The following is a 25,253-nucleotide window of genomic DNA, read 5'->3' as shown; positions in this document are numbered from 1 at the left end:
TCCATTCTCCCCTCCAACCACAGTTGCAGCCTTGTTATAATGAGTGCATGATCGCAGGCTTGTCACCACTAACATCGATGCACAGTGAACGAGTGAATGGGAGATGCATGACGCTGCTCTGAGCCGTCCGTCTGACTGCGAACGTTGCATTTTGGTCTTCCCTCTTCTTCCTTCTCCTTAATTTTCTTTCTTTCTTTCTTTTGTGTATGTAATGATCGTAACTGTGTGTCTGTTCTTTCTTTTTCTCATTTGTAACTTGAATGAAACAAAAAGGGGGACAAGCAGGTTCATTCTATGTGCATGTGCTTTCCCCCTAGACTCTGGCTGCCCTAACGAGAAATTCGATAAATCTGCTTCCAAACCATCTCGCACAAGCTTTGCATGTCCACTCTGGTCCTGAGGAAATTAACAAGCGAATAGAGAGCGCCATCGACTTACGGAGTGGCGATAAGTTGAGAAGAGAGCATATCAAGCCTTTCTCACTGATGTTTAAAGACTCCAGCCTGGAACAGAAGGTAGCTGGGGTTTTAGACAGATAACTGTTTTTTTTCTTTCTCTCTCCTCCTCACATCTATTCTGAGATGAAGACTTTCAGACGCAAAACAACAACCAACTATTTTTTGTTTCCTATCATGAGTAAGCTAAAGGCATCGTAGACACTGAAGTAAAAGCCTGTGCTTTTTATTTTACTGTTTATATGAGTCACACCGCGGTCACATGAGTGACGGACAGACAATAATGCAAAAAACGGGACAAACTTTATTATTGATGGAGTCTGAAGTGAGCTGCAGGTTTCAATTACAGCCAGTCACAACTTTTACAGACTGACCTTATTGAATAATAAATTCAAAGACAAAATATCGATTAATAATTCAGTTTTCGTGCTTTAAATGATAAATTGTGATTAACAAGAGTCTTCCCTCTCACAGTTGTGTCGTTGTTTTGATTTCATTTTAATTACAGATCAAACATTACTGTCCCTGTACCTCTTTGTCATTTTGAGATTTGGCATCGTAAATTCAAAATGGTGGAGGGAAGACGAGATGCACAAACTGTTAAATCCTCATTTTCAGAAACCAGACAGGCAAAACAAACAAACAACAAACAAACAAACAAACAAAATTAAACTCAATAAGTAGTAATAATAACACCAAAGGGTATTATTGCCTGAATATTTGTGCATGTTTTAAAGTTGTATGTGTAGATTTCTTATTTATTTAGTTAAATATTGTTATGTGTGTTCTGGCTTTCTGAGAGAAAAAGATTTAACAGATATTCAAGAAAGTCGTGCATGAACAGGTTCATTTTATGACTTGAATTCAAAATTAGAGTGATGAAGTGAGTGAATTAAATCAAACGAGTGACATTTATTATTACATTTTATGATCTTTTGAATGTAATAATTTATTAATTGGTTATAATGAAAGGTTTTACACTTCAGTCTCCATTAATGTGCATGAATTAACACAGTGAACTCTGATGTCAGTAGAAACACTCAGAGATAACAGATAAAACAGTTTAACAACACGCAGCTCAAACATTAAACCAGCTGGAACACGACTCATGTTTCATTCTGAAATTTAAAAACAATCAGCTGAGATTTTTTGCTTCGACGGTCGTGAGATAGTCAGCTGATGTTTGTCGCGCCTGCAGAACCTCCTTCAGTTTACTCATGAGCCAAAGTCCACCGTGGACCTGTGACCCGGTCACAGTCTGGTGGAGAAAGTTGACTTGTTCAACTTTTCTTTTTCTTTTTGCAGGAGCACGTTGCATTCACCAAAGAAAAGAGCTGAAACATGTTTCAAATGTACGACCAACATACCCCGTAATCAGATGTACATATCAGACTTAATGGACTGAAGACAGCGAGATATGTGGTGTGAAATTACAGCAACAGATCAACATCTTCAATTAATATGACATCACTGCAAACCAAACAGTCAGGTGTTGCGTCAGTCATCGCAAACTCTTAAACTCTTAAATCTTAAACTCTATTTTAGATCCTAAAGTTCCCAAAGATACCAGAAACATCAGGCTGAATCAGAGGAAATGTTCCTAACACAAGAATATTTCCGTTGAAAGGCGTCTTGAGTTTGACTGTTTCACTCAGTGTGAACATGATATATCTCTAAAGCCACCGACAGGAAGTAGAACCTGAAAACTACATTTTAACCATCAGAACTCCAAAACCGGCACATCAACATCCTCCTACCTAAACGACTAAATATGTCGATTATCAGCTTCTCCAGGAACATCCATCGCCTCTCTGCACTTCCTCCCTCACAGCTGTAAAATGACTCCAGCTGCTGGAGGCTTGTCACCTAACAGTAAACATCAATATTCATTTTGATACAGCAGGTTCAATTTACACCTTTAATCACAGTCAGAAAATGTAAAAACAGATTTCTTTTAGCAGATTTTCTGATCTCAGACGACTCTTAAAGTAACCAATGTGCTACAACCACAGCGTCAGGAAACATAACTCAGTCTGAGTTTAATAAAGTGACATTTTACCAAAATCACAAAATAAATCAAAGAAATTCAACTTGTGATAAACGACGGGACTTGTGAGTGTAATTAGCATCGTGTCCTCTTTGGCGCACGGTTAATTCACAGCTGCTAATTTTGCTGTCAGGACCTGAACACCAGGTAATTACAAATCATGAACAGGAGATGTGAGTCCTGATGAGGAGGAGGTGTGTCCAGATGTTTTCTCTGGTGAATGCAGTGCACTCCTGCAGCTTTTTCTTCTCTTCAGTTTTTTTGTTCCATGACTACGCTCACCTCTGACCTTTAAGTTGACCTTCATGTCGGCCCCTCTCCCTCCTCCACATCTATGTTTCCCCCTTTTGAATCCCACACCGCCATTTTCAAAACTTCTCCAGGAACCTTTACTTTTATTGGTTTGACCTCTGAACCTCTGTGCAGTGATTTGCTGTTGGCCTCCCTCCATTTTTTTCATTTTTTTTGCCAAAGTTGTGACAAAACGTGACGCATCCTCTTGCTAATTTCCCAGCACCCTTTGAGAAAGAGACAGAGCGAGGACGGGGCAGCGGGGGTCACCGGGGAGAAAGTCTGAGATTTGAGATGAGTCGGGCTGTCGGTCCAAATCGGTGACTCATGAGTCTGACATCAGCGCAGGGCTTTCTTCAGGAAGTGCTTATATCCACCTTCTGAAACTCCAGACAGTTTCCACTTTAACTTTTTAAAGAACGAGTTACTGTTTCGTATGTTTTGAGTGCGTCTCAAAGGTTCAACAATTTGGAAAATGAGCTTTCTATCCCAGAGTTCAGTGAAAACGTAGACTCGGTTTGTAAAATAAAGCTCAGTCTGTAGTTTTACAGGAAGTTACATGAACGTGCTGTAAATGTTTCTAGTTACAGTAAATAACCTCCAAAATCACAAGTTGTTGTTTCTTACATTTCTGCCTGTGTAGTTGTTAATGCTAAGCTAATTGCTTCCACAGCGATGCACAGACACGAGCGATATTAATATTCTCATCCAACTCTAAGGAAACAAATGAGCACATTTTTTTCATATCTGACCAGAGACTTCTGATAAAAACAGCTTATGGCTAGTTTCTCTTTGTCCGCTTCAGTGACGTGCTGCCTGGAGAAGAAATTATTCAAATAAAATAAAAGTAAATATACTATTACAATCAACGAGTGACGGTCCTGCATTCAGATTGTACAAGAAAACTACAAAACTGATGAGACTGGATAGAAGTTGAGTTGTTAGCGCTTGCTAACTCAAAAGTTCATCAAAAATCCTCCCCCGCCTCAGTGTAGCTCCTCAGTTAGCTTGTTTTTTGTATTTCTTTAGCTCTCTGTTTGTGTCTCTGACTCAGCTAACAGCTAACAGCTAAAAGCTAACAGCTAACAGCTAGCATTGTGCTCGTCAGCTTCGCTCCCTCCCCAGGACCCCACGGCTAACCCACCAGCTCCTGTCTCTCTCTAACGCTTGTGGTTGAAAACATCTGCATGCATCTGTGTCCGTGCGTCGGCGTGTTTGAGGTGCATCTCAACGTGTCCGCTCTTCTTCGTCAGTCTGAAAACCTGTCTCTCCGTCTCCCCCTCACCTCCTCTTCCTCCTTCTCTCTCTGCTCTTCTCCTCCCTCTCACGGTGCAGTACTCCCAGATGAGGGACGAGGTGTTCAAGTCCAACCTGGTGTGCGCCTTCATCGTGCTCATCTTCATCACCACCATCCAAAGCCTGCTCCCCTCCGCCAGGTAACAGAGCAGAGTGAGAGTCACACTGAAGCTGTAGTTCTGTTTTAATTACAGACAATATCTTTAATACGTTCAGGAGTTTGACAGCAAAACATGTTCAGGGAAATGTTTGATATCTGCTAAAGGTTGACCCTGGAGAACGAGTTTGGAGATCTGTATCTTATATTTAGAGAAACATTTCTCTTAGTTATGGAGTTTGGATCTGTTTATTATGAGAATGCAAATAAAAAAATGTAATTAAACATATTAAAATGTTAAATCTCATCCCACAACTGATGGCATTATTATTATTATCATGATTATTATTATTATTATTATTATCATTTTGCCGTTTATTGTGTTTCCGCAGGATGGTTACCATGGTGATCCAGTTCTCGGTCCTCATCGTCCTCCATTCCTGTCTGGTCCTAGTCACGACGGCGGAGGACTACAAGTGTCTGCCTCTGGTCCTGCGCAAAGCCTGCTGCTGGATCAACGAGACGTACGCAGCGCGCAACGTCATCGTCTTCGTCTCCATCCTCATCAACTTCCTGGCAGCCATGATCAACATAGTGAGTTCTCGTTTCTCCCCGAACAGATTGTTGTTGTGCGACCGCTGGATATTTGTTGTGTACGCTCTGAACCTGCCCACGAGGACACAGACACAAACTCAGCACAGCAGAGGTTCAGGTTCGCTGACCGGAGTTTTCTGACTTTGCTGTTTCTGTTTTATGTTTCTGGCTCTTTTCCTCTTGAAGAGGTCAGAAACATGCAGCTGAGTCTCAGCCCGCTGAACCTCTGACACAAACATGTTGAAAGATTAAAGGCTGGATGATGTGTGGGGAGGAAGTCTGGATATTTATACACTGATTCTGGATATCGACAATAACTCTGCCCGCTGGTCTCTCACAGCTGTGGTGTGACTTCGACAAGTCCACCACCTTCAGGAACCAGACGTACAACGAGTCGGCCTCCATCCCAGACATCTGCTTCTACCCAGAGGTACCGCCTAAATGAGTTGTCTGAATTTTTGCAGTCAGGTCCATCTGTTTTTTTTTTTTTTGTTCCACTTCTGCGACAGCGGCAAAAAGTGATGAATTAAACATCAGCGACATCTGCTCGCGCCCAGAGGGAGGTCTCTCCTCAGACAACGGCGACTGATGGAGCCATCAGGACGTCACGGAGAAAACTTCCATCATGTTATTTTGCTCACACAATATGCGGCTGATTGATGGACTCAATAAGGGAGAAACATGTTTATAGCTGGGAGCTGGAGCCGAGGCACGTATCGCTGAATGTATAAGTCACAGCCTTATTTCCTCCAGAGGGGAAGAACGGCTCGTCTTTAGAGTTATTGACTTTTCTATCTGGGACAGAACCAGACTGGAATATTAGATCAGACGCACACAACTCAAAGGACGCACAAGTCAAGACTTTAAGTGCAATAAAATGTCAAATATTCAATTTAATGTTTATATTCTCTAAAGGGGCACTCCACCAACTTAACACTAGTTATTGTTAATACTGATCAACCAGAGAAATTAGATTAATATCAGAAAGCCTGTGTTAAAAAACTAGACGTAGGTGTTTAACAAGCAAGGAGAGTCTAATGAACAGATGGTTTTGAACTGAATTATGGGAAATGTTGCCTGAAACCATCATACACTGATTTGTTTGTCATTATACAATAAAGGAGGTTGTAGTGTCCTCACACAACACAAACATAGAGAACTGAACTTCAGCACTGGATCTGGTGATATTAACTCTCTGTCCTTGTTTGTTCTCAGTACTTTGTGTTCACGGGCGTCCTGGCGATGGTGACGTGCGCCGTGTTCCTGCGGCTGAACTCGGTGTTGAAGCTGGCGGTGCTGCTGGTGATGATCGCCATCTACTCGCTGCTGACCGAAGCTTTCTACACCTCGCTGTTTGTTCGCTACGACACCGTGCACCACAACACAGAGTGAGTGTCTCTGCAATCATATTCGACAGTTATGACGTGATGTTTGCGTGTCTGTGTGGCTCGTTCGGATGCTGACATACATTTGATAATTGTACAGTAAACTTTATGTGTATAACACCTGTCTGCACGGTTACAAAGTGCTTCACAGGAAAAACAACATAAAAACACTGGCGTGGTCATCTTACCACTGATCTCAGAGAGCGCCTGCCGGGGGGTCAGAGGATCATTTATGTGATTTGGAGGCCATTTAATGTATAAAAGTGATCAATACAATTTTAAAGAATCAATGCAGAATAAAACAGCCAGTGTGAGTCAGCTAACAGAAGAGTCGTGTTCATATTTCTCTGAGCCTGTTAAAACTCACCGTCCGTGCCCTTGGATGGTGAAGCGACGTGTGACTGATAAAGTGCTTTTAGATAATCAGATAAACGTTATTGATCCCACACTGAGTAAATTTGCTTTGACAGTTTATTGGATTTATTGTAAACGTCCAGGTAAATGTGACGAGAATAAATTAAAGCGCTTTATAACCTGATGTTAAAAAGATCTGATTTCAGAGTTTGGATCGGCCTTTGAGTCACGGAGACTTCGACATCCTCGAGGACGGCAAAGAAATGTTCATATTAACAAAGAACATGTGTCAAAGTAAAGACAGGCGCCGCCTTAAAAGCACGTCAGAGAGCCACGCTGACCTTATTTCTGGACACTAATGTTGCAAATGTGAGAAAACTCATCTCACAGGTGTTGTCAGCTATTGCACAGTGACCTTTACAGTGAGGAAGTATGAAGGCACCTTGAGAATATAACCTGTTAATAAGAAACCAGAGCACTATAAGCCCTGGAAGCAGAGGTTTCCATACAGAGTCAGATCGATTCCTTTAAAGTCTTCTGGGACATGAGAGAGAAGGTCGAGATGAAAGACCTCAGCAGGAGAGGAACAAGGACTTGGTGGCATTTACACAGCAGAAAGTTCCCGACCCGAGTCGTTCATGAAGACAGTACTGTTTGATTTGTTACTGATTAAGTCGAGTTTGTGAAGTGCTGTGTTGTGTTTTATTTCATTTGGATATGAAAGACATCAAACTATATTTCACTGTCATAACTTTATGATCTGTGCTGAGTGAAGCTCTTAACTGACCTTAAAATACTCAGAGAAGGAAACCAACATCTGTCTGAGCTGTGATCCTCAGATCCTGCAGGACTTCTGGTTCTGCTCCAGGAGGTTTGTGTTGAACAAACTCAGCAGGAAGTTTAGGCAAGAAAATATCAGTGTCATCTGCAAAACACTTGACTTTAAGACTTTCTGTCAGTTATTGGCCTCTGAGTTCATTCTCCTGATATAAAATATTTTATTATAGTTTCATTTTAGACTAAAAGCCAAATGTTTTGTTTACACATCTTGCTTTTGTCAGATGATGTCTTGTTTGGTTAACATGTTAAATTGGTCAGAACTCTGGAAAACATAAACCGACACGATCAGATATATAATTTTAAAAAGTAAAGCACTGCATGCTCATTTGAACATTTAAAGCCAAAGCAAAACAAATAAAATGTGACTTTTACTTGTTATTGCTCAGCAACCTACAGTTTGCATCACTGAAACAACCAAAGAGCATCATGTGAATCAGTAACATCTCCTCTGTCGTCGCTCCAACAGAAACTTCCTGGGGACCAAAGAGACGTCTCTGCTCCTGATGGCCATGTTCCTCCTCGCTGTGTTTTATCACGGCCAGCAGGTGAGACCGCACGACCCTCCAGACTTGAACCATCAGTCAGTTCTCCAAACGCAACCAAGAAGCTTATCGTCTGAATGTTAGCAGACCTCAACCACAGAAGCCTTTATGAGCTGTTCTGGAAAGCACTGGCGAGTTGTCTTGTTGTTACTGTACGAGGACTTAAGACACAAAATTCTGTCTCTTTTAAGGAGATTTGAGTCGTGTCAGATGGTTCAGAGTTTGAACTGTATAACGAAATGTAGGAACCATGTGAGACAATCGTACCAGCAGAGCTCTGCACGACTATATGTGAAGATGTGGGTGGAAAAAAAGTGACTCTTTCCTTTAAATGTGTTTCTTTAGGTCCAGTTTTCAGTTTAATGTTGCTGTGCTTATAGTTTGTTTAGGGTTCGGAAAAGATCATGTTTTGGCTTAAAGTAGCTGGTTCTGTCGCCACGAACACGTCTGGAAACATCCAGTGGTTTCACGCTGACGGATGAGGAAGCCTGTCCTGAACAGTGGTGTCTGGCTTCACAGCTGACATAAATACGATTAGCTCTTGACTCTTTTAAGTAAACTTTAAAAATGTACAGTGTATACAAGAAATCACTACAAGCACAAGACTAAATCAAGACTTTACTTCATTTTGAGGTCATCAGTTTCCCTGAGTTTCCCCCCGGTCAGATTTCACAGTGTTCCTTGTCTTGGTATTGAAGGCTGAAATCCCAGAAATAGATTTCTTAAAAGCAAAAGTGTCTCCAAGTCTTAAAACTGCTCCACGAGGTCTGCAGCTCCCACTGTGGACTGGGATAAACGTCTAAAGTGACTCGAGATAAAGTAAAAAGAAGAGAAAACACACTTCGGCTGTACTGATCGTGAACAAGCTGCACAGAGATTCTGCTTTAAAGGGCCACAAGCCAACAGAAATGGTAATCAACCTTTCATTAACACTCAGCAGAAGCATTTCATCCATAATGATCAGCAGGAAACTCTCCTGTCAGCTGTTATTTCTGTGTCATATCGGACCTGAGTGACTCTTCTTCACACAATGAAAACCAGAAACAAACCACTCTGTTCACACGTCTGACGCATTATACGAGGCATTGTGATAAAGATGCGGTCAGAGTCAGCAGCCTGGAGGAAACTGGTGTCAGCGCGCTGCTTTCATGCTCTCTCTATGGAAACCTTTGATCACGCAATTCAGCGGCGCAAAGATGGAGGACGCGCGGCCGTAATTGAAGGTCCTTTGTTGCCCCATAAATGTAGAAAGCAGCCGCATTTGAAGTCATCCAGTGGCATATTGATTTTCTCAGGGTCAGCTCCAGCACTTGTTTGGTAAAGCAGAGACAATGACAGTCACAGCGTGCGGCGAGCAACACTCTGCGCTCTGAGTGCATATAAAAGACTGTTTACTCTTTGAGGGGAGGTCCAGCGTGCACAATGTGATCCGGCTTTCTGTTGAGTGTTAATGATTTGATGTTTACAACACAGTGTGAACTCTGTCACGTCATCAACACTCTTTGTTGCAGTTTTTCATGCTCTCATCTGGTTTTCATGCCTCCAGAACATCAGTTTAATATTTAGCGTATGTGTTAGGACCCATGTTTGTGTTGTTGTCGATATAAAGACCTGATGTTTCTGAAACGTGTTCGTAAGTCTGCATTTCAAATACGTTTGAGAGGAAAGACTCCAGATCAGCTCAAAAAATAATTCCCCTGAAGCGTTGACTGAAAGTTTTTTAATTGACGTCAGGAACTGATCACCTCAGGATCAAACTGCAGTTGTACAAGCTAAAAAGTTTTAAAAGCAATTTAAAACTATTTGTCTACTTTATTGTACTACTTGGTCATTTTGAGGTGATCGGTTGATTCGATTTTAGTTAAAGTGAGATAACTGTCAGATTTAACATTCTGTGAATAAATCAAATAACTGATTAGATATTAACTTTGTGTCGCTACAGTGTTTGTCTCATATGCAAAGGAACAAGAGTAAACTCATTGATGACTCATCAAACCTGTCATCGAGGTCCACGCGTCCACAGACAGAGATTATAGTCGGATCAATACCTGGATCCAACAGTGCTGATCAACTATGAACCAAGTTTCTGTCACTTCACTATTTCTCACCTTAAACCTTTTCCGAAACGTATTTTTACGTCTGTTCAGCTGTAACGAAAAACGGAAACTGAAAATAAAAGTTTCGGTGAACTGTTGATTTTGAGCAAACGGTCTGAACATGTCGACTCAATTTACAAACATATTTGTGTCTGCTGCAGCCCAGCGATCTTTGCAGCGGTGAAATAACTTTAACTGTTAAACATGCAGTATGTAACTTCTGCCACTAGGGGTCGATCTATCAAAACAAACCATAAGTAGCATGGAGTCATGGGAGCTGTCTTTAGTGTTCAACACCCGCCGTCGCTGCTGTGACTCAGTGACTCAGTGACTCAGGCAGAAATGTTCGTTTTATTGACACGTTTTGTTTCGTTCGCCGACTTCCTTCCTACGAAACGATGCGATGACAGGAAACTAATTGAAACGCTTCCTTGAATAAACTTGTGGATTTCTCTGATTTAATGCAAGTTCACAACCCAACAGCATATAACCAAGGTCTGACCGTTTTTAGACGTTTTAATGCAGAAGTGATATCTGTAATTGTATATTAGTCCGTCTGATCGTGATGATGTTGCGACACACTCCTCCTTGTACCGCAGAGAACAACAGCATCTTGTAATCGTCTCAAACAATAATCACAATCCTCAGGTTTTTTCAGAAGGAGATGATGTTTGCTGCTCGGAGCAAAGATCCGACAGAAACATGTAGCGACGAAGTAAAAACAGAGGAAAACACGTCACCGAACTAAACGCTGGAATAATGAAGCCGCTCCATCATTTGGTTTCTGGAAGGAGAACAAGGTTACTCGCTCCTTTGTAGCTGAAACTCAGCAGCGTCTCTTTTGTGGAGAAACACACAGAGGGAGTGGAAACATTAGTTAGAGCTCCTTTCAGAGGAGACGTTTAAGTGATTTGATTGTGTCGGGAAGAAGAGCCAATTAGAGCGGCGAGATGGAGGAGGACCTTTTCTTCTTCTCTCTTTCATTACAAGAATCTCATTCAGCGTGGCGCTTGTTAAATGTGAGCGTTACGTATGATGTCTTCACAATAACACACAAAACAACCTCTGCCAGCATTTTGAATTATGTGTAAGTGTACGACACATTATGAGCCCGGAAAAAAGTCATCTGAGGGATGATTACGGGGGACGACGACTCCTTAAGTGTGTTATTGTGCATTTAACTACAGTATAAGTAAAAGGAGAGGTTTTATTGATTTAGGCAGTTTTTTGACACATTAGCTTTCTTCAGAGGAAACTGAGCTGCGGATGATAAACTGATGACCGCAGAGCACTGAGGCCAGATGAGGTTGTCCTTCATGAGCACAGCTTCCTGTCGGAGCAGTAATTACATTATCAAACACCGTGAACACGACGCTTTTCATTACAAGGCTGCAAACAAGACTCTTATTTTGAAATAATGTCATAACTGAACAACAAAACAGATCATTCTTCATTTTGTTCCATCGGTTCGTTTATCGACGCGCCACATATACGTTACGGTTGAGCTGAGGCAACTGCATTAGTTAGAGTCACGTTCAGATAGTTTTACTGCTTCTCTGTCATCCACTCACATCCTCTGAGGAGTAACGACAGACAACATCACTCCACTTCATCTACGGCGACCGGTCTTTGAACTGTCTCTTTGTTTTGGTCATGAAAAATCAAAATATAACAAACTGTACTTCAGTTATTAGTAAATAAAAAGGCATTTACTTCTCACAACAGAGCATAATGATATCATATCCAACCAAATCTCCAGAATTAGTGCTGGCAATGTACATTTCTGCAGATCACTGATTTATTGAAACTTTTATTTCTTTATTCTTCACTTTTCTTTGGGTTAAATTTTCAATATGCTGTGCTTATGGCCTGGTTAGGTTAAGGTAGGAAAAACACCGGTGAGACTCGAACTGCGGTCAGCTGTTTCACAGCCTTGTTGACTGTTATAATGTAATAATCTTGAAAATGTGTATTATGCTGCTTTTCTACCAGAATTAGCAGATCCTGACCCCATTCCCTCTTCCCGCAGACAAGCGTTACGTTGTACGTCACTGACGTCACGAATGGGCTTCGCACTTCACGCAGGGGAATTTAACGTGTTCGCCTGGGTCTTACGTTCAGACGAGGCCGAGCCGAGGTGATAAAAACCGTGTCTACTGCAGAGTCGACTGACCCGGGTGTAAATGCTGAGTTCACACATTCCCATTGCACACAAAAGCTGATCTCAGCAGGTTTAAGTGGGTTTTAGACCAGAGGAAAAGGCGTATTAGATAAAAAATGTCCAAAGTGACCAGTGAGCTCAGCTCGGGAGCCAGAAGTACAACAGATAACTGGACAAGTAGAAAGTCTGTGTTAGCTCTTAGCTGCTCTCCACATTTGTACTAATATGAACATTTCTTCCAGACTTTTCATTTTGTTTAAATCTTCTCTGTGTTGATATGCTCATATATTTTAACCCTTGTAGAGCTGAACATTATTCTACAGTGAACCTGGTTTCAGTGTGTGAGGTGACAGCAGCAGTCGAGTGAAGTGATTTTCTGTCTCTGAGGGTTAAAAGAGGCCGTTTTTGAATCAAAGTGTGACGCGGCTTCGCAGCGCTGAGGTCATGTCGGTTAACGCCTGAGCGGCTCGTTATTTCACCGGCCACCATCTCATTATCCCGCCGCCTAACCAGCCCCGCAGGCTTTGCCTTCTTAATTAGAAAAACAGAAATGAGATTGAAGTTTTGTACTCACTCATATGATTAAAGGACTAATTGATACCAGGATTAATCACAAAACTGTTTCCGCCAATCGCCAGAGAGAGACGCTTAAATCCTCACAGGCTTATCTGCCTGCCCCCAAAATTAATTTTCAATATCAGGGATTTTTCTCCCCCCCCCCCACCTCCTCCTACAAAACTGAACTGTTCTGACTTTTGTTTGGCTCTAATGTATTCAAATGACTTTACATTAATTGTGCATTCAGAAAAGCAATTTGCGTTGCCTGTTGAATCCTTTTGCTGCACTTCAGATTGATCGCACGCTCTTCTGTTCCATAATTGATCCAACCTATAACAGACTTTTTAATTAAACCACGGCTCGGCCCTTTCCATCATTTAAATGATGCAAACAACTACTCTCCACTCTTTGGTTCAATTTATAAGTAATTAACACAGTCTTAGGCCTTTCTGGAGAAGAGTGAGGCTCCAGAAGTCGCAGCAAAGGTTGGAGAAAATGGAAAATAATAGAGAATAGTCCCAGTTATTAGTTTCTGTTTCTGAAAGTAATCTCCAGCCTCTGTATCAGGCAGCGTTAGCAGGGTCAGGAGGAGTGTCTGGATGAATAATGCAGATGTTGAACTCCAGCAGACTTACAGGTTTGTTTTGAGAAGAAAATATCTTCAAGCTCCTCAAAGTGTTTCTCTGTGACATCAATTATTTATAAGAATCAATCAAAGTTAAAGTTTTAGAGTTTTAAAGTTCAGCTAAACTGCTTCTTGAGGACGCGTTTCAGCTGCCCGGCAACAGTTTCAGTCTGTCCCTGCTGGAGTCCACTGAAGACGACCAGGCGACACAATCAAACGTTGTCATTTCACGTCTCTGCAAACCACAGAGACGTTCAGATTCATATGCGTTATAGGAACCAACATGACACTTTTACAATCCATGTCACATGTTTATGAGCAGACTGCCGTGTAGAGAGGTGGAGGTGATGGTGGTGGTGTTACAGGGCTGCCAGGTGTGAAACCACTGGATATTTTTAATGAGACGTCAGGAGGTTTTGCAGCCATGATCGTGGTGACAGAATCAGGTGTTTATATAACAAGTGGCAGAGACAGAAACTGAGACGTCAGGACATTTTCTTTCAGTTCTTTTTAGAGATGGTGCAACAAAACCAGATCTTTATACCAGGACATGGGGACGTATCTATTTGTGTTTGTGGCGACAGAACTGGATATTTCTGAGGACGTGTCAGGACATATTCATAAGTATGTTTGTGGCAACAAAAGCATGTATTTCAAGCCAAAATCTGATCTTTTCCAACTCTAACCAAGTGTTTTATGTGCCTGAACCTCACCAGACCATAAGCACAGCATTGTCACATACATTTGATGTGATTAGGTTGAGGATGATCGGCTGTCGGCACAATAACACGACCTTGAAAAAGACTGAAGTGAGAGAAGAGTCAGAGGATGTGATCATGTCGTGCTGAGGACACATTACTGACTATCTGCCGTGTTTGTGTTCCTCCCGTCTTCAGCTGGAGTACACGGCCCGGCTCGACTTCCTGTGGCGCGTCCAGGCCAAAGAGGAGATCAACGAGATGAAGGAGCTGCGAGAACACAATGAGAACATGCTGAGGAACATCCTGCCCAGCCACGTGGCCCGACACTTCCTGGAGAAGGACCGGGACAACGAGGTCTGCACAGAACCAACACACACCTCTGGATCTTTCAGAATAAATATTCAGTTTGATTTATGGGAATTCAGACACTCGAGTTCCTTCGAAATGCAAAAAACCCACAAATTCACAGTGTCCCTTTTACTGTCGTCGTTTTTTAAATGTTTATCTTCACATTTTGAGGATACGACTCTGTAGCTTGTGTTTTTATTAGAAACATCATTCTCATGGGACACAAACTTTATCATCTTGGGAAAAATTCAAATTTGGCATCACTGTAATGAAGTCTGGCTGCACGGGCAGTCAGACGATCACACAGGAGGGAAAAAATAGAGCTGGAACGACTAATTGATCAGTTGTCAACTATTCTGATAATCAGGGAAATAATCAACAGTTTAATCAGCACTGAAAACCAACGTTTGGTGCAGTTTATGCAGATGATGTAAAACACTTTATTTGGAGGTGAAGCTCACCTGAAGTGTTGATAATGATCCCTCATTGCACAGAAAACTGAGTTAGCACGACGACAGTGAGGTGCAGGTGGTTAGGATGAAACAGGAAGTGGTTCTGTTGGTCAAAATGTCGTTAACCTTTGATTTCTCTTCCAAATAAGTTTGTTTCCAACTTTCTCTGTGGGAACGTCGCTGCACTCCCAGATCTCAGTTTGATAAAATGATGGCACACGCTGAATATTTTCAGTAAACCAGTAACTGACATCTAAACACAACAGAGGCTGTGAAGTATTCAGCCGCATGTTTCACCTCATTTTTCATCACAAACCTGCTCCGAAATTAGTCCTCGGCTCTCATTATCATTTGCTCCCCGAGCCTCGGCGTTCCAGCCGGCGAAGAAAAGAAAAGGCTCGGTAATCGCTTTTCAAACAACTGTACAGAGAGAGGAGGGAGGGAGGAGGGAGGAGGGAGGGTGGGGCTGTTCATTCAGCTGTGCATTTGATTTGATTTTAATAACATGTTGTCAGTCAGCGGCAGAGAACACACAGCGGTGACTCAGCTGCCCCGACTCTGCAGAGAGTCAAACTTTGCAAAGTTTGTCTCTTTTGTTCACCTTATCTCCGCTGCCCTTTCCCTTTTGTCCTTTATAACGAGAGCAGCGCTCTGTTCAAGGGACATTAAGAGTCTGAAATGGGAAAACACACACATTTACACACAAAGCTGACGGTTCCTGTGTGTGTTTGAGGATGTTTCAGCCCATTAATGTTGAATTTCATGAACTTTACATCACCTGTTTTTCAGATCATAACAGTGTGTGTTTGTTTCAGTTTGTTGGACAAAGTTGAGGCAACCCAGTGTGCAAACATAAATGTTTCTGCATACGTTGAAACGTTGCATTTGTGTTGTGACAAAGCTGCTTTTAGGTTTCAAACAAATCCTTGGGAAGGGTCAGGGAAAGATCATGTTTTAGCTCATAATACCTGGATGGAAAATGTCCCGACATCTCATCAAAAACACGAATGGAAATATTGAAACCTCTCGTCAGCGACACCGGGTGTCGTTGCCACAAACGCAAATGGAAGCATCTTGTCAAAAATATCCAATGGCTGCAAAATGTCGCGTCATCTCATTGTCGTTAAAGGTCTGGTTGGGGTTAGGAAAAGTTTGTGTTTTGACTAGAAATACCTGGTTTTGTTGCCACGTCTGTGACGATCTGACAGAAATCAACATGACAGATGAGATAACTTTGTGCTGAATCGAACGAAGACAAAGATTATAAGTAAAATATTTCGCATATTTCTTTTGTTTAATGTAGGAAGAAAAAGTTGACAAGGAAACAGCATCTCTCTTTCCTTCTCTAACATTTCATTCTGCTGCCGTCTCAACCAACCCGATAACGACTGGTGGTTCTGGTCGGCAGAGCGGACAGTTATCGCACGCGGAGTCAAATCGCCGTATTGTCCTCGACGGCTCCGTCGGCATCGACTCCTCCAATCTTCCGTTTCCTCCCGAACAGACGGCGAACGGCCGATGAATTATGAATGTCAGGAGAGGAGCGCTGATATCACTGCTGCCGTGTCTGCTCCTAATTAAAGAGGACGTGATTAAAAATGCATCCATTAGGATAGGTTGGGTCCTAATCACTCGTTACATTATTAATCAGGCTGTTTATTGTTCCGCGGTTTAGATACTGGAGAACCGGGTCGTTAATGGGCTGACGAGGTGTTGATGATGTTCTGAATTAATCAGGCGTCAGAAAGCTGAGTGTCATTTATATCAACGTTTTCATTTTAAAGCTTAATTAGTGTTCATTTTGCAGGTTTCAGCGTCTTGCTCAAGGACACTTGAGCAGCGCTTTCAGCCGCTGGAGGTTCAGAAAGCGAAAAGCAGAAAAATGAGGTTTATTTGAAGTTGCACCAGTTCGTCTTTTTCAGCAAATTTACCATTATGTTTTCAGCAAGCCAGAGACCACTGTTGGAGTCTGCGTTTCAACATCTGTCTGCGTGAAAACACTGGATGTTTTGGATGCGACATCGGGATATTTTCAGCCACGTTTGCGAAAACAAAACCGAGTATTTTTGTCAAGACGTTGGGTCTTCAATCCAGTTTTTAATCCTACAAGTTACAAAGTAATCTCTGAGCTCTCCTCCCGTCGGTAAACACAACTATGTCTTGAGGACTTATTGAACAATAAATGAGTTTATAAATGATTCACTGTCACCAGATATCAGATCTGTGATGAGGAGCTCTGATGCTGGGACACATTACTAACACACCTCCACACACGTGTCACCTCCGTACGTCTACGCCGTGTAGAAAACTTCTCCATAAGTAAGTTAAAAGGCTTCATCTGAAGGATGAAACGTGCGCTGACGCTGACTGACGTGCTCCTGAAGAGACCAACAAATTCAATTAGTTCGACTTTCCCCAACTTTGGCTTTCAAGCGTTGACATTTGACTGAGCTCATTAAGTGTGTATGGTGTCAGTGAGGATGTCACAGTGGAGTCAAAGGGTTATTTTCATAAGTGCGTAATTACATTAAAAAGGCGAGCAGCATACAGAGAGCGAGGGAGAAGGAGAGCGAGGGAGGGAGGGAGAGCCCGGCTCCTTAATTATTAAAATGAAATGTTGAACTCTGGCTGGACACCGTGTTTATCAGCCAATTATTCAAATATTTCCATGATGACGTGATGAATTGCTCCATGTGACATTAGTATGTGAGGACAAGCTGCTTCATGTCAACAGGCCCGCTGTGCTGCTCGGTCATGTGTCCACACTGCCCCCCGGTGGTGAGACAGTGTAGTGCAGCTACAGTGTCAGTGTTGAGCCTACACATCTCTGCAAAAGATATCATAAATCAAGCATTAAAATTAGGTGTAACTTTAAGGCTTAATTATTGTTTTTTTTCTTATTTTTCTATGGATTTTATTGTGATATAGATGATTTTTTGATTTTCTCTGGATTTGATTAAAATCAAATGATCCAACTAAAGAATAAAAATCAAAAGCTCAGTTGGCAGAATTCAAGCGAGAAAAACAGAAAAACTCAAATTGATTGATTTATGTAACAAAACAAATAGTCAAATAAAAACTTCAGAAAAAACATGTTGTTAGATTGTATATGAATGTTTTTGGGTTTTTTTTTTTGCATTTCTATCATGAAAAATGTGACGGTACATGTTCAATCTGTCCTCACAGGAGCTGTACTCGCAGTCCTACGACGCCGTGGGCGTGATGTTTGCATCCATCCCGGGCTTCGCCGACTTCTATTCCCAGACCGAGATGAACAACCAGGGAGTGGAGTGCCTGAGGCTGCTCAACGAAATTATCGCTGACTTTGACGAGGTGAGACTGCAGCTGAAGTGCACACGCTTCAACTTTCAGACGTCGTCTCACACGTCCTCCGTTTTTAAATTAAAGCAAGCATCTTCTTCCCCAGAACACTTCAGAACAGATTAATGCAGAGGCAGAAAACAACAGCTCACGTCTGCAGGCGATCAGATGGCATTTATCTCAGGCAGAAGACACTAAACACTCAGCATACCAAACATGATGAGCACCTTCCTTCATGAACTACAGTACTGAGATGAATCCAGTCTAAGTTTACTGCCAGTGTACAGGAGCTGTGTGGTAGCAGGAATGGTTCGACCGGCTTGTCTTTTCAGGATTCCTCCAAAAAGATGCTCAAAAATGAAAAAAAATGTTTTAGGTGAATGTGGATTTCTTTCCCAAGCTGGAAAACCTGCATGTTTGATAGGTTCATGTTTGTCCTGTCGAGGTTTGACGTCTCGTTCTTCACAGACGTACGGGAGTAAAACCACACACGAAAACTAAAGAAAAACATTTCTGGACCCGAACAATTGTAGAGAAAACAGCGAAAAACACAACAAAGACACACTGCTTCTATTCTTAATGGGTTTTTTTAGTAACTAAATTATCAGTGTGTATGTATGTGTGTCAGGGTCACGATACACAGCAGCAAACACTTCAGTCATCCCAGAAAAAGAGACGCAAAACTCAGTCCTTTAAATGATGTAACTGTAGTTGAACTAAAGTTTTATTTCACGCTTCAAAAAGACGACATCACTCCTTCACTGGCAAATCAAATCTAGATCCACTATTCTCAAAATGTAGTACGAGTACTGCTGGTGGCACATGAGCGCCCTCTAGTGGTAAGTGGAGGAATCAGATATATGTTTAGAAGATTAAAGAAGTCACATAATTAAAAAACGTACCGTTATATGAAAAACTGCAGAATTTAGAATTAAACTGAAATGTAATTTACGCTCCTGCGTGCATACGTCATCTGTGATTAGTTACGGACTAAACTTAAACTGTGATGATGAGATAGTAAGCAGAGGAAACACTGAAACTGAAGCTGACGACAGTAAACCGAACATGTGGCTGTGTAAGCGGCACCACTGAGGCATCAGCAGAACCGGCTAACGTTAGCAGCAAACGGTGCAGAACAGTTAGCCTACGCTGTCGTGTTTCAGTGGTTGTACGTGAAGAGCCTCGTGTTTTCTGAAGTGGGACGTGGTGTAAAACGTCTGTGGACTGATAAAAGATTCGAACACAAGGCAGCACAACACACCAAACTGAATACAGCAGAGTCATCACGCTCACGTGTGTTTTGTTCAGATAGGAGGACTTACGAGGGTTTGAACATCCATCCCTCTTTAACTTCCTGCGGTGGAAAACTTCCTGACCAGTCTGACACTTCTGCATTATTTAGGTCAGGATTGAAGTTTAAATTCAATTCAAAATCTTCAAATTAATTCATCACTTTTCTGGAAAAATATCCGCGGCCTGTTTTGTTTTTTTACTCACACTGCTTAAACAGAAATGTTTCACTTTAAAAGTAAAAAAAAAAAAAGTGAAATGAGCAGAAGAAAGAGCTTCAGGTTGAGCAGCAGCGAGCGCATCGCGGTTCCCTGTGGACGCACTGAAGTCTGGAGGAAGTCGTGTTCCTGACGGAGGCTCCGAAGTGAGTTTTTGACAGAACGTATCAAAGTCTGCTGATCAGAGCGGAGCAGGACGGACAGACAGCGACCAGCTGAGCGCTCGGCTGCCTCGGGCCACTCTCCTCACTTTACCCTCAAACATGAAGAACACGTCTCTTCTTTCCATCAGGGAACTCGTCCTGAGAGACGCAGTCAGACGGCAGCGAGTCATGATGAGCAGAGGAAAAGTTGAGGATGGCTTTTCTTTTTCCTTTTTCACTTCGATAAGTTTGGTGCAAATAACATTTTGGTGTTTTTCAGACAAAAGGGTGAAAAGGACAAAAGAAAAAAGATAAATAAATGACTGAAACTTTACATTTCGTCTCAGAACGTTTGCAGGGACAGAAAAAGTTACTCTCTCTGAATCTCTGTGTCACAGCTGCTCGGCGAGGATCGTTTCCAGGACATCGAGAAGATCAAGACCATCGGCAGCACCTACATGGCCGTCTCTGGTCTGTCGCCTGAAAAACAGGTGAGATCCTCCAGGTTTCATTTAAACTTTAACACGCCCTGATGACTCACCGCTTTATCTTCACGCTGACCTGCAGGATTGTGAGCGTGAAGCATGTGGACTTTATCTGGAAGACTCAGAAACACAAACAGTGATGTCTTATTTTTAGAGCGTGTTTTTTTGTCAAACATCAACTGTTGTTTTGAGGTTAGTGTGAAGCAGATCCGGTTTGGCTTTAACATCGTGGACTTCTACCTGCTGACTGGGTTGATTGCAGTAGATTCGGGCCACGTGTTGTACAGGGTGTGGAGAGCAGCTCGGGGCATTCACCTCACAGCCAATCAGGGTGTGACGACGCCATTTGTGAAGGCTTAAGAGAGGAGGGGAACCGTGTCAGTCTGATGTGTCCTGGACTGACTGCAGACGTCATCCTCACAGACTGTCAGCCAGAATCTATCATCTGGATTTCTTTGCCGTCTTATTGGGGGAATTTTTAAGCATTGAGCTGTGCGACAGTCAAAAGTCACTGTTCAACTAAGTTACCTGCATCTTGGCTGTGCTCGGTGCTAATTGAGAACGGCTCGCTTTACAACAGCCTGCAGGTTTCTATCATCACTGAACCCCTCGACACCAGAGCCCCTTTACATCCTCTGATTGTTTCCATTTTATTTCATTAGGCAAACTTTAAAGGCTGGTACGAGGAAGAAATACATTTACAATACAGATCTTGTGGTCACATCATGGTTATAATGGCCAAAGATGATGTGTCATGTATTTTGAAGGGCTTGTACAGTGCTGGAGTTTAAACACCAGCTCCAACAACAAACCTTTCCACTACTTATTAATATTAACTTGAGAGGCTAAATTTGAAATATGTTTGTCACACTTGAGTACCATGTAGCTCCATATTAGTGGAGATTGACACCACCTGGGTTGTTTTTTTCTGTGAGCAACATGAAGTTGTTTTCATTTATTCTTTCTGTTGCTGGTCTGAAAAGTTTGTTTTTCTAATCTGATAAATCAAAAGCTGCACGCTGGTTCATCCTCCCCACTCACACTTCCATCCAACTCCAAGAGCAACACACTGATTTACAATGAACAACAGACTTTCAATGAAAAGGCAGAAGAACTGAGTGATAGTTTTATTTCCAACCGAATCACCAAAATAAATGTTAATGTGCGTTTCTGCAAACCACGGATCTGTTGAAACTTAATTTCAGTGTTATGTTGTGACAACGTTGTGCTTAGGTTCTGGTTAGGTTGGAGTTGGTTTGGTTTGGTCCTGTCAAAAATATCCGGTGATTTCACGCTTACAAATGTTGAAATGCAACGGACAAATTTGAATGTATCTGTGGTTTGCAGAGACATAAAATGCACATTTTTGTGTGTGTGTGTGTGTGTGTGTGTGTGTGTGTGTGTGTGTGTGTGTGTGTGTGTTTGTGTTGTCAGTAAAAGAAATTGCATACAACCTAAAACTGCTCATTTATCTTGTATGTTGGGCTGCTGGTTGCTTTATAATTTGTTAAATTGACAGAATGAGTTTTACAGCGTTTGTGCACCTTGCATGTGCGGTGGAGACGGTTAAAAAGACAAAAATGTGTGAATGTGCAGAAAGTTGGTGGTAATGAACCTGGACCTCAGACCTCTCTAATGCATCATTTATTTTGGTGAATCACAAAACAGCTGAACTTTTCATGAAATGACATTTTCAGAAGTCAGAGCCGGACGGCTTGATGCTCAGTGCTGCAGACACTCAGAGGTATACAGGGTCATACCCGGCCCTCCTGCTAAGCCTCGTTAAGCCTCTGCACTTGACCTGTGTGACGCTCTGATGAAGAGGCATAAATCCACAGGAAGCTGACGTTTGGTGCCGTCACATCAGAGGTGACCTCATGAATAAAACAAGTGAGGAGGACTCAATAAATCTAGTAGCAGTATGAGACGCTGTAGCTGAAGGCAAAAGTCAGTAAACGTACCTGAAGATGCAGAATCCTCCGTCGTACAGCGCTTGTGACTGCCACGTCTCCGACACATCCACACTCTTCGATGACAGTTTAATCTGAAGCGCTGCCCTCCGGCTCGTCCTGACGCTCGGCTGACTCACACTCTCCCTCTTCTTCTCTCCCCCTCTGCCTCCCACAGCAATGTGAAGATAAATGGGGTCACCTGTGTGCGTTGGCCGACTTCGCCATCGCCCTCAACGAGAGCATCAAGGAGATCAACAAGCACTCCTTCAACAACTTTGAGCTGAGGATCGGTAAGAGCAGCGCGTCACTCAGGAAAAGATTCAGTCTTTTTACCTGTTTTCATGTTGTTTTTGTTGCTGACTTTGGATCACATCTCCTCTTCCAGCTGCCTTCTGTTGCAAGTAACAGTTAGAGTATCATCATTATTGATCAATTCATCATTTCCTTTGACATTTCAGTTCGGCTGATCCCCTACCTAGTAAACAAAATGAACTCAAAAAATGTAAAGAAAGCAAATATTTTTACACCTGTTTGCCTTATTTAACAGAAGAAAATACAACCGTACATGTCTGACTTCCAGTTTCCCTCTTTTACTGAACTAAGACGACCTTAATCGCCTCGTTAGGTTTGGTTTGTCTTTCCATAATCACCTCTGGTTTGGTCCAAATAAATCCTTAACTCAGAGAAAGATGTGAAAATAATCCGTCTCTTCACGTTGCTTTCACCCGCCGCTGGTGCCCGACTCTCTAACTGACCCCCTGTGTGTCTGCGGCAGGTATGGCCCACGGCTCGGTGGTGGCGGGCGTGATCGGCGCCAAGAAGCCTCAGTACGACATCTGGGGGAAGACGGTGAACCTGGCCAGCCGGATGGACAGCACGGGCGTCAGCGGCAAGATCCAGGTCCCGGAGGACACCTACCTGATCCTGAAGGAGCGCGGCTTCGCCTTCGAGTACCGCGGAGAGATCTACGTGAAGGGCATCAGCGAGCAGGAGGGCAAGATCCGAACGCACTTCTCGCTGGGCCGCGTGCAGCCCAACCCGCTCATCATGCAGCCGCGCAAAATCACCGGCCAGTACTCGCTGGCGGCCGTGGTGCTCGGCCTGGTGCAGTCGCTCAACAGGCAGAAGCAAAAGCAGATCCTGAACGAGAACAACAACTCGGGCATCATGAAGGGCCACCACCACTACAACCGGAGGACGTTGTTAGCGCCCGGTGGCTCCGAGGTGGGAGGGGGGCATCACACGGAGGCGGCTGATAAGACTGAGCTGTCCTGAAGAGCAGACCGGAGCTTCAGTTCCACACAGATCGGTCAGAGGCCGAGCTGCTCTTCAGGCTGAAACCATCCCAGTGGTTGAGTTAAAGTTCAGTGGGAGCAGCTGAAGAGGTTCAGCAGAGACGGGGGGGCAGGTGAAAGCTTGGCTTCAAGACGCTCACGTCTCCGATTTTATTGTTTTTCTTTTAGGTCATGTGTTGATTACTGACGGGTGTTTCCCCAGCTGGAGGAACAACAGACCATTCAGAGCTTTGTAGGCAGGATGAATAACAGGGACGTCATGTTCCTGCAGCAGAGCCAGAACCACCCGAAACAGAAATGACAAAAGTGAAGTTAAGACGAATTCACCTTCTGTGTCGGCTGATAATCGAGGACAAAATTAAATCCATTATTAGGTCACAACAAACAGGTTTAAACCTTCTGACTTTGAGTTGTTCTCAGATGCTCTCAAACATCGCTGCAGCTCTACGTAGAGTTACGGGCTGTGGAGGCAAAACTGCCAGATCCAGAGTTAGGGTCCATTTCACGAAGGCAGTTTCTGAGAAAACACATTGTGAATCTGACGGCGCTCTTTTCTGCTCATGCATGAGATGTAAAGTGTTTGTTATGATCAGTGGAACCTCAAAGCTGACAGACCTCCTGACAGTACGTCTCGTAGGGCAGTCGGCGGTGCAGTGGTTAGCGCTGTTGTCTCAGCAAGAAGGTGCTGGGTTCGAGACCCGGCTGGGGTCTGCGGGGGTTCTGTCCGGCTTCCTCCTGCAGTCCAAAGACTTAATCACTGACTCTAAATTGCCCATAGGTGTGAATGTGAGCGTGAATTTGTCCCTATGTGTCGGCCCTGCGATGACCCGGCGACTCGTCCAGGGTGTTCCCCCACCGCTCGCCCAGTGTCAGCTGACACACAACCAGCTAACATGGTCACACTATTACCAGTGTTCCCACTGATCTACAGGTGGCAGTAAAGGCACCAAGAGACACAGCAAGACAGTTAGCATCCACGGACGTAGAGAGCGCAGGGTTCAGGCTTTCAGAAATGGTGGAGGCGAGGGAGGAGATACAACAAGTTTGTTCGTGTTTTGGTGAGAAACACTGAATGTAAACTGAAACTTTGTTGTTCGTTTACAAGAAAACTCCACGGGGCGGCTTCACTCCTCCGGCCGGGCGACAGCAGGACGTCTGGACCAGCTCGCTGCGTATTCATGTTGGATGAGTTGGTTTGTGAGCAGCCTGAACATGAAGCAGTCTCATGTTATGAGGTTAATTAGCAGGTTAGCCCAGCTGAGCTAACACGGGGCTTTCGGGGTGACCTAGTGACCTTTCAACATCTTGAATGTGGCATACGAATGACTGAAGTCGGTCAGTAAAGTCACTTTTCCAGGTTCTTCAAAACTGTCTCTGGCTCCTCCCACTCAGGTCTAACTCAACCAATGAGGTCACGTCTGCCTCCTGAAACAGCTCTGCTTCTGATGAGTGCTTGAAGAACTGAAACTCCACTTGTCACTGGAGGAGGAGGAGGAGGAGGAGGAGGAGTAGGAGGAGGAGGTGTTGGGGTAGGGAGGGAGGGACTGGACCGGACAGGACCGCTGCGTTCTGTTTTCGTCCGCCCTCGTCTGTTCGATGTCTGTTCGACTGATCCCCTCGGACTGTCTGACGTTCCTCCTGTCGTTTCCACTTCCCCTTTTTATGTCGCCCGCCCGGCCACCGACCCGCCCCAAACCCAGAAACCCC

General features: G+C 43.3%; 1 protein-coding gene across 1 annotated transcript in view; it reads left to right on the top strand.

Moving 5' to 3' along the window:
- The window catches only part of adcy8 (adenylate cyclase 8 (brain)), a 78,710-nt gene extending 53,661 nt beyond the window's left edge, over positions 1-25,049 (top strand). Inside the window, exons 8-17 of the mRNA XM_084369046.1 lie at positions 4,129-4,229; positions 4,579-4,780; positions 5,121-5,210; positions 5,996-6,168; positions 7,826-7,904; positions 14,238-14,396; positions 18,029-18,175; positions 20,213-20,305; positions 22,427-22,541; positions 23,027-25,049. Coding sequence (XP_084225172.1) covers positions 4,129-4,229; positions 4,579-4,780; positions 5,121-5,210; positions 5,996-6,168; positions 7,826-7,904; positions 14,238-14,396; positions 18,029-18,175; positions 20,213-20,305; positions 22,427-22,541; positions 23,027-23,526 — 1,659 coding nt within the window. The 3' untranslated portion in view covers positions 23,527-25,049. The remainder of the gene's footprint in view (positions 1-4,128; positions 4,230-4,578; positions 4,781-5,120; positions 5,211-5,995; positions 6,169-7,825; positions 7,905-14,237; positions 14,397-18,028; positions 18,176-20,212; positions 20,306-22,426; positions 22,542-23,026) is intronic.
- Positions 25,050-25,253: the final 204 nt, after the last annotated feature.

This window comes from Pagrus pagrus, assembly GCF_965226575.1.
Source record: "Pagrus pagrus genome assembly, chromosome: 12".
NCBI lineage: Eukaryota > Metazoa > Chordata > Actinopteri > Spariformes > Sparidae > Pagrus > Pagrus pagrus.
Note: the sequence above shows the minus strand (reverse complement) of the source record. Positions and strands in the feature narration are given on the sequence as shown.